The sequence below is a fragment of the Castor canadensis genome, chromosome 9 (genome assembly GCF_047511655.1).
Source record: "Castor canadensis chromosome 9, mCasCan1.hap1v2, whole genome shotgun sequence".
Classification (NCBI taxonomy): domain Eukaryota; kingdom Metazoa; phylum Chordata; class Mammalia; order Rodentia; family Castoridae; genus Castor; species Castor canadensis.
Window position 1 is genome coordinate 120,675,081 of NC_133394.1, and position 14,899 is coordinate 120,689,979.

General features: G+C 36.1%; 1 protein-coding gene across 6 annotated transcripts in view; it reads left to right on the top strand.

Annotated features, from left to right (window-relative positions):
* The window catches only part of Atp8a1 (ATPase phospholipid transporting 8A1), a 215,317-nt gene that overhangs the window by 75,538 nt on the left and 124,880 nt on the right, over window positions 1-14,899 (top strand). For 4 of the 6 annotated variants that reach the window (XM_074042343.1, XM_074042342.1, XM_074042347.1 and 1 more), the window contains 4 exons: window positions 128-255; window positions 2,883-2,960; window positions 4,081-4,169; window positions 9,008-9,052. In XM_074042343.1, the coding sequence (XP_073898444.1) occupies window positions 128-255; window positions 2,883-2,960; window positions 4,081-4,169; window positions 9,008-9,052 (340 nt within the window). The remainder of the gene's footprint in view (window positions 1-127; window positions 256-2,882; window positions 2,961-4,080; window positions 4,170-9,007; window positions 9,053-14,899) is intronic. The other 2 variants (XM_074042345.1, XM_074042344.1) reach the window with 1 other exon arrangement.

Consider the following 14,899-nt stretch of genomic DNA (forward strand, 5'->3'; position numbering starts at 1 on the left):
TATGTTACCAGCAAAGTATTCCTCCCATTTTATCTAGATGTGCTATATAATATTGAAAATTCTTGTTATGCTAAATTTTTATCAATGTAAATAAAATATAAAACTGTAAATAACGTTTTCCCAACAGATGGTGGCGCTAATAATTTTGGGCTCAATTTCTTGACCTTCATCATCCTTTTCAACAATCTCATTCCTATCAGCTTGTTGGTTACATTAGAAGTGGTGAAATTTACCCAGGCATACTTCATAAATTGGGTAAATATGAGTTGTTATTGCTTATATCTTCCTAATACACCTTTTGTCTTTTTTTTTAATATAGGGTCTTTTGCTGTCTGAAAAAAGTCTTAACCATACATACCTTTTTTGAATCTTTAATTTTAACAATATCCCTCTTCTCAGAATCATGCAAATTTACAAAACCAGACATTCTGAGGAAAATGGGTCTCTAGTTCAGAAATCCTATGTTGGATACACAGTGGTTGTGGGAGAAGGAGACCCGGAGTTTGGAATTGAAGTATCTGGGTTATAGTTCTAGTGTTACAATTTACTACCTATATGAATTTTGCCTACTCATTTGACTTTGAAACTTAGTTTTTGGAGACTGGCATAGGGATGATAAAACATGTTTGACTTACAATTCACAGCAGTTGTATAGGTCAAGGAATCTCTTGACATAGCAAAGAGCTTTATATTCAGTCAGACATTATATATATAATAATATGTTTGCTACTGGTAACAAGATTGTCTCTCATATTTATTCATTTTGTGATTTATTTTCTACACTGTGAACAGTTTCAGATGTGCATGGATTTTTCTTAATTATTTTCTTAAAATTTTTAATATTGTAAAATGTATTGGATATCTGTTTCCTAAAAATATTGAGAAGATATTTATTGTTCTTTCAGTTTTATCTTTATCAAAGTCAAAGTTAATGAATTTATAACCAGGTGCCAGTGGCTTATGTCTATAATCCTAGTTATTTGGGAGACTGAGATGCAGAGGATTGCCATTCAAGGCCAGCCTAGGCAAGAAGTACCTCACACCCCATTTCAACCAGTATCTGGGAACAGTGGTACAGCCAGTCATCCCTGCTGTGGTAGGAAGCCTGAAATAAGAGGATTACAGTTAAGGCAACCCTGGGCGAAAAGCAAGACCCTATCTCAAAAATTACTAGAGAAAAAAAGACTGCAGACATGATATTCAAGCATTAGAGCACCTTCCTAAGAAAGCATGAAGCCCTGAACTCAAACCCCAGAACCACCACCACCAAAAAAAATTAATTTATGTAAATTGAATAAATCACTGAGCCTAGTCTTCCAGAAAGTTTAATTTCTCTTTCATGTTGAGAAATGTGGGTAGTGTTTTTATTTTTTCTTCTTAAATCATTTTAAAGTCTTTTGATGTGAACAATATTAGGATTTAAAAAAAAAACAGTGTTACTTTTGCAACTGCTCATAACCTTCTTGTGATAAATGATCCCCTTGTCAGTCTCCTATTCTTTGGTAAAAGATCAGTGTTATGTAAATATCAAAAATAAGCTGTAAGCATAGCTTTCTTCATAGAGGGAATGTGTTGCTGAATAATTGTGTAATGTGTACAAAGGCGATTAAAGCTTAGTAAAGAGTTCTCATTCACAAAAATAATAAGGTAACTCACTCTAAAGATCAAATAACGAATCAGAAAATTCATTGTTTTATTTGGGTTTTCAAAAGTCATTTTTGCTTCAAATACTTATATAATTTTAGTGTTGAATGAAGCCAGCAACCTTATGCTTTTCAACTGCCTTTCTAATATGCAGAGATTTTTGCAACACCCCTGACAGATGAAAGAATGGCTTTCCAGACAGCTTACAAGGCCAGCTTCTGCCTTGTTGGAAATAAGATTAGTGACTTTTTTTCCTTCGATTCTGGTTCTCCCCAATGGATCTATTGTGAAAATATTTAATCTTGTTTCTGAATGAGAGCCTTGTAAAATATTTGAACTCCACTATTGTACCTGTTCTATCATATTTTTTCTCCCTAACTAAACATCCCCCATTTCCTCTGATTGATCTTTATTTCATATGGTTTCCAAGTTAGTCTCCATTCTTATCACTTTTCATTAAACATGGCCTGGTTGGTTAAGGTGTCTTAAAAACTGACCCATAAAACTCAACAGCCTATTCCAGAAGTGATATTGATCAGTTCAGAATGCAAACATGAGACAGATCATTTTTGATTTAGACTTTGACCTTTACATGTGACCTATGAAAATCAAACCACAACCATAACTTGTCGATAAAATATACTACCACATAAAATAATAATTTTGTTGAATAATGTAGTCAACTCTTAAGATACTGGGTCCAAGACAACTATAAATAAGTACAAAACTATACATTCTTTATTTGGCTTGTGAGAGGTATATTTGTTTTGCTTTCAAGTATATTTACTGTAAGAAATTTGGCCCAGAAACTACAACCAGATGGAACCTCTCGGATAAGTTTTCCAGTGGTTTGAAGACCTAATTATTTAAGTAACATTTAGCTGCTCTTTTCTAGCCCACATGACTGAGCACTTACTTTGCGTCACATACTCTTTGGAGGACCTTAAATATGCAATCTTACTTAATCCTTAGGTCACCTTAATGGAAAATAATAAAATGATAGTAAACCTAGATTATCTAATTCCAGAGACAGACTCTAACTACCATGCTGTTCTGCCCTAACTGAAATATGATATTATGTATGCAGTAATTTTCAAGGAAATAAAATTAAATGATATGGACATAACAAGAAACTAGTCAGACAGTGACATTAAAGATTGAAGACACTGCTTTCTTTTAACATTTCACCCAGTCCCTTATTACCAGTTGTATTGAATGATTTACTTGTGTGTTTAAAGGATCTTGACATGCACTACGAGCCCACGGATACTGCAGCTATGGCTCGAACATCTAATCTGAATGAGGAACTTGGCCAGGTAAACTCCTATTAATAGATGTTGAATCAGAATTCAGATTTGGTACAATTTCTGACTTCGGTGGCAATTTCAGATGAAGTAACAATTCATAATTTTCCATTATTTGAATAATGGCATAAATACATTTTTTAGTGCATGACTAACATTTTCATTTTTAGTAAGTGGAGTTTTCAAATGCTATTTAAAGTAGACTTTGCTTTCAAGCCAAGGTAGGTTTCTTACTTAGTGTGTGTTCTGATTAGTATATGGAAATATTGGCTGTTTTCGAATCACACATAAGTAATTAGAATTGTTCATAGTTTTCAACTTGGAAGGTAGGAAAAGTTCAAGATGTATGGTCTAGTCAAATAGGAATTTTAGATTTATAATTCATAACTATATTTATACACAGTCACATGTCACGTAACACAGGGACACATTCTAAGACATGCATTGTTAGGTGATTTCATCGTTGTGCAGACACCATAGAATGTACTTACACTACGGCTATGACATCAGTAGGCAATATAATCTTGTGGGACCACCATCATATGTTAAAACATCCCTCCGGGCACATCACTATACGTGTGTATCTGTAATCCACTTATGTACTCTAGTTGAGAACAGATTTTTGTTTTCTTGTGCCATTGTCATTTTCCAATTCTTATTATTCACATAGCATTTAGGAGAAAATTATACTTTCTCACCAACTCAGAGGTTGTGTGAAGTTAATTGCACAAGCTATTCCCTATTATACAGTTGATTATTATATTGAAAAATACAAATAGATATCCTAATACTCTGTAAATGTTTGGAATCGTAGTGATGCTTCCTAGGGGAAATTCAGACCACACTATAAGGCATATTTCCCTATGACTATAGTTTTTCTAATACCTTGGTAGGCTTTAATACAAATACATGAAATAATTTATCACTAAAATACTAAAGAAAATGAACGTGTTCCTTAATGAGTGTATAGAAAGTAGTTAATAGAATTCATTGGACCCCAATGGTGGAACAAAGTTGACTGAAAAATAGTATAATTTAAGGGTGTTTTCCCTCTATAAAATAGTATAATTTAAGGGTGTTTTCCCTCTATAAAAATTTCTGAAATATTAATGAGAAATTTAATTTTTTTTAGGTTAAATACATATTTTCTGACAAAACTGGTACTCTGACATGCAATGTAATGCAGTTTAAGAAGTGCACCATAGCAGGAGTTGCTTATGGGTGAGTTTTTCCCCCTCTAATGAGAATATGAAATATACATTTAATTAATGCTAATAGTTTGGTACTTTGGGGATTCATATTAGAGAATGGTTTGGTTTTTGCCTTTGTGTTTTCATCTAGAAAGCAGCTGTTTTAACTTCAGGACATATGCATATTTTGTATTTTACAGTTTGGTATTGTTTTTATGGGGAAATGACATTAGGTGGGGGCTCTTCCCAGTAGGTTTTTAGTGTTTAGGGTTGTGAAATGTCTCTGTCTGGCCCCAGTAAAAAGAAACACATACATTTTCCTTTGCGCTGAAGTCAGAGTATAGTTTAGATGTGGGAAGAAATAGTGTCATTTCTCTGATGATTACTCTTTTGATGATTTGGTTTTTTTCCTTTATTATTTTCCTCTTTGCAGTCACAGCAATCTAAAATTCTAATGATGGGAAGGAGGTAGGGCTGTCAGACTCTTAAATCAAGAGGATAATGAGTATTAGCAAAAACCTTTTGTCAGGCTGTTAACATCCTTTGGAATGTGCTTGTTGGGTGCCCATTTATTTCTTATTTCTAGCTCTGTTTGCCTAAACCATCTAAAAATCTCCTTGAAACACTTTGTAAAGCAACACGGGAAGATTGAATTCTGCATTTCCTAAAAAACATATGATCAAAAGATGAGATAGCCTTTTGGTTGATTGGCATTGCCCTGTCATCAGATTTTGCAGTTAACCTTATCCTTGGTAAAGCTAGTACATACTAACCTCAGAATAATACAAACATGGGCTTTTGAGTTTTGTGGTTTCTTGTTCCCACTCTTCTCATTCACAGTTTAGCTCCAAGCAATAAGCCAGTATAGTGTTGAGTTTTGAAAATTTTTTGAAACAAATTTTGAATTTTTTAAAAAATTAAAAATATGTTACCATTTCATGAAAGTTCTAAAATATATGGTTATCCCTAGGTATAGTGTCTATAAAGAGAAGTGGATAGAGACAGGTATACTTGCTCTTTGAGTGCAGGAGAGAATTGACTAAAAATGACTTCAAACTTTTAAACAAGGTTAAAAAGGCAGTTGATTGGATGGTTTTTTTACACTGTAATGACAGACTGTTGATTTAAAAAGCATCTGTTTTCACATTTTTTCTTCTTTATTTGAAGACCTTCTAATTCTCTTAAACAAAAGCAGCTCCCCTTCCCTCTCTCCTCAGTTGTTCCTGGAGCAACCACAATTTTTGACATCTCATTCTACATATTCTACCTGTAGTTATCCCAGAGAACAGAGAGGAGGGCCTGTTGTGAGTCTAGAGTTTGTCATACTATACATTTGCTGTCAGATTTAGGTGGTGATTGCTTTTACACAAATGCTGTGTTCATTCATAAGTATTATTTCTACAGTAACCTGTTTAACAATTGACATCCTTGTTTTTCTTGTCCAGTTTCAACTGAATGAGCAAGTTCCTCAAGTTAGTAATTATTTATTATGTAATATCAGAACAGAAAGCTAAAATGAGATCTAGCCTCTCCTTTTTTCTGCATTTTACCAGGTTTTTTTCTTATTCTTGGAACAGGTTCTTACTCACTCCCAGGTGATAGTTCTAGAGAGCAGTGTTCCTCTGTGTCTGTTGGTGATGTCATCATTAACCCTGATGGGACAGTTGGGTTTAAGCAAAATACTGTCATTATGTAGATGAAGTTGCCAGTGAAACAAGTTTCCTATTGGGAAAATAGCATTTCCAATAATGAGGTGCATGAGTTCTAATATTCTGGGTTCATCACAGAACCCTGAACTATTCCCTTTCGGATATTTCTGACTCTTTAAAATTTGATAAGGAGGGAGACGAGTCACTCAGATTGTTTTCCAGATAGGAAGTTCTAACACATTTACAAGTAAAAAACAGTTCTTTTGTTTACAAAGTTTAACTGTATAAACAGAAGTGTTTCCTCTTTGGATGTTATATCATGAAGCCAGATTGAGTGAAGCTAGTTGCAAAGCCACTTCCAGTCATCATGTATTATTTGCATTTGCTTCAGGTGCCCTTAACCCTGATCTAGTCTTTAATGTCAGCACATCCTGGTGGACAGTTGGACTGTCAGCAGTGTAGAGAATTGTTGACATGAAGACTTTGGAGAAACTATACGACCATATCCTTATATCAGGGAACATAGCCTGGTACCTAAATCTAGGCAATCTCCACGATTGTGTGGGGGGTGGATAATTACTATCAACCATCTTCCTGCAGGGGTTTCCTCTAGGCACTCTTGGGTTATAGGAATCTTACCAGGTTTCCATTTGCCCTTTAATAGTGCTTAATAGGTGTTTAATACTGGAACTATCTTGTATATGCACTTCTAGCCCCAACAGTAGAAAACAAGGTATTTATTCCTCTAGGAGAAGGCAAACCCTGACAGAATAACACAAAAAGTATCCTTTCAGCAGATCACTTCCTGTGGGAATACCTGTTTTATCATGGATGCGTGAAGCCCAGCAATAGATAATAAATTTTATGTTCAGTGGCTCTCAATGCTGCAAACATTCTAGGGCTTTTCCCTAAACACAATATTTGTCAACAATTTAGCTCTGATGCTTAAAAAAATAAGCAAACTAAACAGTGTTATGGTTTTTTGTTTTCTTTTTGGTAAGCTGGGCATTAGTATTAAAAACAAATCATTTACATTTTCCCTTTCAAGAATATAGCATATGAATAGTTTTATGTGACAATATTAAAAATGGTTTTACTAGATGGGTCGGCTCGTTCTCTAACCCTGAGAACATATTCACTGGAAGAAACTTCATAATTATTATAATACTTATCCCCCAGGTCTAGATTATAATCAACACATTTATTTTACTGTTCCTCATGGCTCGCAATATATGCTAATAAACAACATATGTATGTACTTATATACCTCCACAAATGTTGATCAGTCTCCTTCTAACCAAAGTTCACATGGTTCCCTTTCTCCTAAAGTTTATAGTGAATTGAGAGTTAAGGGATGTTAATTTAGTAATCACACTGACAAATACAAAATCTTAACACAGTACAAGGGTCCATGTGAGTCTCTGATGGGAAGCTGGTCTCTTAGGGAGGTCAGGCAGTGCTTGCTGAATACTTGAGCTGAAATGTAAGAATGAGTTTGATTAAGTGAAGAACTTACCAGGCAGATATGACAACGATGACATGACAAGGGCAAATAACCAGGTAAGCTCATAGATGCCAGAGCTGCTGAGCAGTGATCACAGGAAACTCACACAGACAGGATCAGTTGTTCCCATCACCTGCTGCTCATCACCCTCTGGATCTCACTTAGCCTTCTGCTAGGGCTGTTCCAGGCTCCAGCAGAGGCACTTTGACCCTTGAGCTCTGGGTTTTTAAGCTTCATGGCTTAGGAAGCACCAGCCCATCTCCTTGTATGAGATCAAGAACTGCTGCACGATGCAAGTGCAATTTCACAGAACCTTGGCACAGTGTTTGTTTCTTGGGTAGTTACCAACCCCTCCCCTAGCACCATCCAGGGGCCCAAACCTTGAGGTTGATCAGAAGTGATTGCCTTCAACACTGTTGCAGCCAGTTTCCACAGGAGTTGCTCCAGGCCAACTTCTTTTCTGGGAGTCCAGGCTACAGTGAGCTTGGCTATCCTTCCTTGTCAAGCCCATTGGCAGGAGAGAGAATAGTAAGTTAAAGAGACTGCTTCCTTTCTGGAGTGGAGATGGCCCTGGAGCCAATTTCATGCTTTGGAACTAGAAGAGTTGCCCTGGATGATGAGGTCCATGTTGTGGCCTGGGCGATGAAAGGGTAAAAAGACTGGGGTGGACATTTAGGGAATCAAAGTATTCTATGACTTTTAGCAAAGTTTATTATATATTTATCAAAAACAACAACTTCCCATTTGTACTGAACTCTGCATCTTTAAATTCTCCTGATATCTAATGAGTTTAAAGGAAAAATCATGAATGATCATATAATGAAAGGTAGGGGAAATAAAATAATCTGCTCTAATGAGACTGACTGAATACATGACTGGCTTATTGAGATGACATTCATCACTCAGACGTCTAATGTTCAAATGAGCTAATGGAGGGCTGGAGGTGTGGCTCAAGTGATAGAGCGCCTGCTTGACAAGTGTGAGGCCTGAGTTTAAACCCCAGTCCCAGCAAAAAAAAAAAAAAGAAAGAAATTGGCTTCAAATGAGCTAATGGATAAAATAAAAGTATTGATGACACAATTTTTGTTTGAGATCAAGAATGGCTTAATGACTAAATTGTAGTTAAAGTGAAATTTTTTAATATTAGTTAATTTTTTAAAAATATTCCATTTAATCATAGAAATGCAATTAACTTTTGCTTTGGTGTACCTTTTTAAGGAATCATTACAGTAGCCAAAGTTCCTTCTAAACATATATTTGGCAAATTTAATAGTGTGATTGTTTGCTTCTAAGTATTAGCATGTTTGTTTTATTTCTTTTTCTCTTTATATAACTTTTTTCTCTTTTTATAACTTTTTCTCTGGTTATAAAATACACATATGATTAATTTTTACATTGGCTTTCACATGCATTTAAACGACTAAGTTTAAATATTTCTAACTGAACCTTGAATTCTGTGCATAAAAGCAATGAATTTTGTGATGAAGAGGCAAATTGGCCATCCAGTTACAGGGTAGATACCTTTGAAAACCTGCTCAGTTACCATAATTCCTCATGTTCTACTTACTGTACTAACTGCCATGCTTTCAAGATTCAACTAAAAGCTCATTTATTAACTTTTCAGAACTCCACCCTTCAGTACTTCCCTTCTTCATGGTTTTATGTTTCCAGCCTTTCTGTGATTATTTTTCCCTCTCTCTGTCCCTCCTCTCGAAGCCATGTCCCCGAGCCTGAGGATTATGGGTGCTCTCCTGATGAATGGTAAGCTGTGTGGACCTTTCTGTCTCATTGAGATCTTTAAAAGGTTTGTGACTTATTGTTTTGATAGGCAAGTTGGATGACAGTGCTATAAAGTAGGTATTTATTGAAATCTGTAGAGTATCCTTGATTTTCTGTTGAATAACTTTTATGAACATTTAATAAACACTTACTTGGGCTTGCTATAATTTTGTATCATTTATCTATAATAAAGTCCATAATGTTCACTTCCAGAGTCCCTGTGAACTGCCTAAGATTTCAGCTATAGCTCCTGAAGCTTCCTTGTGGTTTTTTTTTTTAGCTCAGCACTGCCCCCTTCTGCCACTGTGCATGCACTCTGCAGAGCTGCAAAACACTGATGAAACAACCCACGCCATGGATATTTCCTTTTGTATTTTTCATTACTTAATAAATCTATTCGAGGAACAGAGAATGAATATTTTTGATGAAATAGCTGGCACAAATCTACTAAGACTATGCTACACATGACTAGAGTAAATGATATGTAACTAATTTTAGATTTATTAAAGACAAGTCTTCATCAATTCAGTTTCTGACTTCAGTGTCTTTTCGTTTGTTTTTCTTTAAAGTTTCCTCTTCCGTGTATTTATATTTTTATCTAAGGTAGTATAAGTTCGTTATTTCTATAATTCATCATGATTTGGTGCTAAATAAAATTTGAGAAAAAAGATTCCTTTAATGCTGGTGATTTTAAAAAACAGCAAGGCTTTATAGATGGTTATGGTATTTTCTTCAGAGTATACCTATATTTTATGATTACCCCATATTTCCAACATGTGGGGAAGTCCAATATTATGTACTATTTTTCAACCTGAACTTTATTTCATTTTCAGTAAACTCATAAAACCTAGAGTTACTGACAGAGGCAGCTAGATTGGTTCATGTGATGGCTGATGATATATACCTGTCATTGCCTAGGCGTCACGAATGTTTTGACTCCTGTATAGAGTTAAATAATGAATAATGTTTCCTATTTTTAAATGTGCCAAAGCATCTTTGTGGATGATTCAAGTTTACTGTTGCATATATTCCTCTTTATTTAATCTTTGAATGGTGTAGTTAAACTTTTGACTCCAGATGCTCCTTTACTTATGGTGGGGTGAGAACCCAACAAGCCCACCATAAAATAGAAAAATTACAAGCTGAATTCATGTATTGCTTTTCTGTAATTATATAATTCTATTAAATTGAAACAGTGCTCATTAGTGTAGAATTTATGCAAGTATTCTGTAAGGATGATGCAGTTTTTCCTAACAGACTTAAGATTAGTTAGGAATGTTAAAAATTCATTTTTATTTACTCAAATCATTTCAAATATCCTACATGATGTTTCATGTCCTTAATCACTGTTAGAGAGAATGTTATTTTATCTAGCTTAGTAACTTTTTTCATTTTGGAAAATTTGATATTCTAAACTAGGGTAACGCCAAATAAAATATGGCAGGTTTTTCATAAATTGTATGTTTCCACTTGCCATTACATATAAACTTAGACATTATTAAAAATAAACACTAGGGAAAGTTTTTGCCATCTTTATAGTAAAGGGAGCTTCACTTTTATATGCTTGGATTCTCTATCTATAAAATAATTACCTGCAGGCCTGCAAAGATGAAAAAAACAAGTATTTCTTGAGCCTCTACTATGTTCTGGGTCATGGAGTGGTCATGGATGCGGACTTTGGAGTCTTAAGTCCCTTCAGTGAGTTAATTAACTCTCTGCCTGAGTGTCCTCATCTGGAAGAATATGGATAATAGTACTTATTTCACTGGGAAATTTTGAAGATTCAATGAGTGCTGTTTTTAAAATGCTCAGAATAGTGCTTGGACATAGTAAGCCCACACTGAGTGCTAGCCCTGGTGACTCTAACTCTTCATACCATATTTGTCATTGATCATTTTAAAGCTGATAAAAGTTAGGCACAGAAGTTGGCAAGTAATTTGCTCCAAGAATACAACCAGCAAACATAGGAGCCACAGCTAGACTTGGCTTAGCTTAGTTATAAAGTATGTGCTGGTACATTGTGTCCTATGGACTTTAAAGAATTTGTTTTTAGAGCACAAGGTAGCTTTTCAACTTCAAAGTCATTTTATTTTTTCTCAATTTCATTTAATATTTTTCAGCCTCAAATGCATTTCAGTGAATTTCTTGTGTTACTAAGCAAGAGCAAGTAGAGAGGCAAAATTTGGCTGACTTGATGAAAGTTAGTAAATTGACACACAACTTCATACATTCATAAATCTGCATTTACCCAGTCTCATCCAGTTGTTTTCATTTTCCCAAGGAAACCAAGGTCAAATGTGATCCTGGTTGAATCCTGTGCTCCAGGTATCTAACTGTGTCTTCATGCTGCAGATCCTAAGGAATAGAGTGTAGATGACTCTATAAATCAAAACACTGTGAACTCCAAAGTGAACTCCAAGCCAACTGTTCAGTGTCTTCACCTTTCAGCGTGAAGTTCCCCGGACTGCATATATAAAACCTGTGAGCCATATATATTTTACTGTTACTACAAAAAGTGTCAACAAACACATATTTACATACTTAACTGTAAATTACATTTGTATTTAATTGAGTTTGAAGGCATACTGTAATATATTAACCCTTTCAAACACACTCTTTGACATTAAAGATAATTAGATGATGGCTGTAGCTCTACTCTCTTAAATATAGTAATAAAATAGTTCACAGAGATAAAATTATTTCCCAGCTAGTAGTTACATACTCCGAAATTGATACAGTTTTCTTATTATTGCCAAGAACCATCAGCTAGCAAATAACCTAACAGATGAATTCCTATAAAAGCCTACCATTCTCTAAATTGATAGTATCAATATTTGGAGAGTTAGGGAAAACACTTCTTTACTTTCAGCATTTATGTAGCCAAAAGATATGCTTGTTTTCCAAAGCTATTTCCATAACCATTTTTCTCTTTTTCTAACTTTTATTGTGGAAAATTTTAACCATGAACAAAAGCAGAAAATACTTACCATTTTTTTTCAATAGCATGCACCCAAGGTCAACTTTAATCCACCAGAGTCTTTCCCCCACTATTAATTTATTTTTTCTTAACTATTTTATATATATATATATATATATATATATATACACAGTTCCTCATTATTCCTTCTGATACTTTTTAAGTGGCAGGAGGGTGACTCTTCCTAGGGTCCCCTTCAAGGGCTCTGTGCTTAGTGATTTCCCTGTGTTTTTTAGTATTATCACAGTATCAGCAGATAGTACTATTTTCTGTATTCTAATCACTTATTTTCTCATTTCATTCTGGCCTGTAATTATGTATGAGGTGAGTGGTGTTTATTCTGATGCAAAAGCAAGGCTCACTAAAACATTCTTCCAGGTGTGACCATATAATAATGAGATTTAACACATCTAAATTAGTGTTAGTCTTCAAAGTCATTCCCATGGCAGGTAATTTATTTTTTCCAGTGATGCAGCCATTCACAGAATGTTTTTGGAACTCCTCTTTTATAATTGCCTTCAGAAATACTTTGAGTCACACAGAAAACTAGGTCTCATTACTTTGGTCAAAACCAGTGTCTAGCAAAAATAATATTGAATTTAATCACCTATTCATATTCTTGGACTTGACTCTGAATAACAAACACATTGCTGAAAATTAAATCTCCCAGCAAGCAATTTTTATTTGCAGCCAACAGTGCCATTGAAAAATGAGAGGTGCAGACCCTTTCAAACCCCAGTGCTCTATGGGCTCAGTCCCCAGGGCCAGAGACCCCCACAGCAGCAGTCGGGTCCCCCAGGTTAGAGAGAGAGATAAGGCCTCTGGGTCATAGAGGAAGCTGACTGGAAACAGGCTGTACTCCATCACGTTGGAGAACTTTTTCTCATTCTTGAAGCCACTCACCTCCTGCTGACAGTGAGCGCTACTTCATGTCATCAATCTGTCTCAATGCCGCAGAGGAAACCAGCCCCTGAGTGGTGGGCTGTGGAGGGCTGTGCACTCATCCAGGTAGCCGCATTCCTGCTCTGCTGTGGCAGGTGACCATGACCACCTTGAAGGTGCTGTTCCAGCAGTTCTTTTATACCAGGTCCATTGTGAAGCGTCCTGTGGGCATGTGCCAGTGGCTTGTGTTCACCTGACCTACAAAATAGAAAACTCCAAAACAGATAGGGGATGTCATTAGTGTGTTTCATTGCTGTCATCTGAGAAGAAGAAAAAAACTTGTGCCTTTAGTCTAGGATCAAGACTATATTGATTTCAAAAATGAATTATGCAGGTAGAAAGATGAGTGTTCACAGCTAGGTTTCTGTGTCCCTCTGATAATCAGCACAAGGTAATCATTATGTACCTTCAGGTGTTAAGAGTGCGAACATAACCAACACCTGGTCCAGTCCTCAAGGAATAACATGAATGGCAGTTTTTGTTCATGAAGATGTTTTTGTATGGTTCAGCCTGAAAGCATTACCTAGGCCTGCAATAATCTCACTGAGGCTGGCGATCTCTACCCAGTAATCCTTATTGGTTTCTTTTTGTTTGGAACAACTAAAGGAAGAATTCCAGAAGTCTGCTTTAGAAACCTGCCACTTGGTATCCAGAAGATTAGCCTGACACATCTGGGAAGGGCAATGAATAGGAAAAAGTATGTTCAATGAAGAAAGCCAAGACTGACAGCCTAGTGAATGGTTTACCAAAAGTGGGAACAAGACAGGGGCAGCAGGGAACAGAGTTCTTGAGGTTCCCATTGAGATCTGCTGCTTAGAAAGAGTGACAGAGCTTGAGGGTCCAAGTCACAGACTTGCCTGTAGCATTCCCTGTGACAAATTCCCTGCATTTAAGAACTAAGGAACCTATACACTGCTGATGGGAATGCAAACTAGTACAACCACTCTGGAAAAAAATTTGGAGACTTCTTAAAAATCTAAACATAGATCTGCCATATGATCCAGCAATACCACTCCTGGGGATAACCCAAAAGAATGTGACACAGGTTACCACAGAGGCACTTGCACACCCATGTTTATTGTAGCACTATTCACAATAGTCAAGTTATGGAAACAGCCAAGATGCCCCACTTTTGACAAATGGATCAAGGAAATGTGGTATCTATACACAGTGGAATTTTACTCAGCCATGAAGAAGAATGAAATCTTATCATTTGCAAGTACATGGATGGAACTGGAGAACATCATACTGAACGAGGTTAGTCAGGCCCAGAAGACCAAGAATCGTATGTTCTCCCTCATATGCAGACTTTAGATCAAGGGCAAATACAGCAAGGGGATTGGACTTTGGTCACATGATAAGGTGAGAGCACACAAGGGAGGTATGAGGATAGGTAAGAAACCAAAAAAAAAACAAGATAGCATTTGATGTCCTCAATGCAAAGAAACTAATGCAGAAACTTTAAAGCGACAGAGGCCAATAGGAGAAGGGGACCAGGAACTAGAGAAAAGGTCAGTTCGAGAAGAATCAATTTAGAATGTAACACATATGTACAGGAAAGCAATGCGAGGAATCTCCCTGTACAGCTATCCTTATCACAACTAGCAAAAACCCTTGGTCCTTCTTATTATTGTTTATACTCTCTCTTCAACATAATTAGAGACAAGGACAAAATAGTTTCTGCTTGGAAGCAAGGGGATAGGGAGGGAGAGGGAGGGAGCAGTGGGAAAGGGAGGGGGCCGGGGGAAAGGGGGAGAAATGACCCAAACATTGTATGCACATATGAATAAAAGAAAAAAAAAAAAGAACTGAAAGTCCCACCCCAAAGCCACACAAGTCTCAGAGCCAGACCTCATACTGTTCATGAAGCCACACGCTGAGCAACACATAATTCTGAAAATACACAAAAA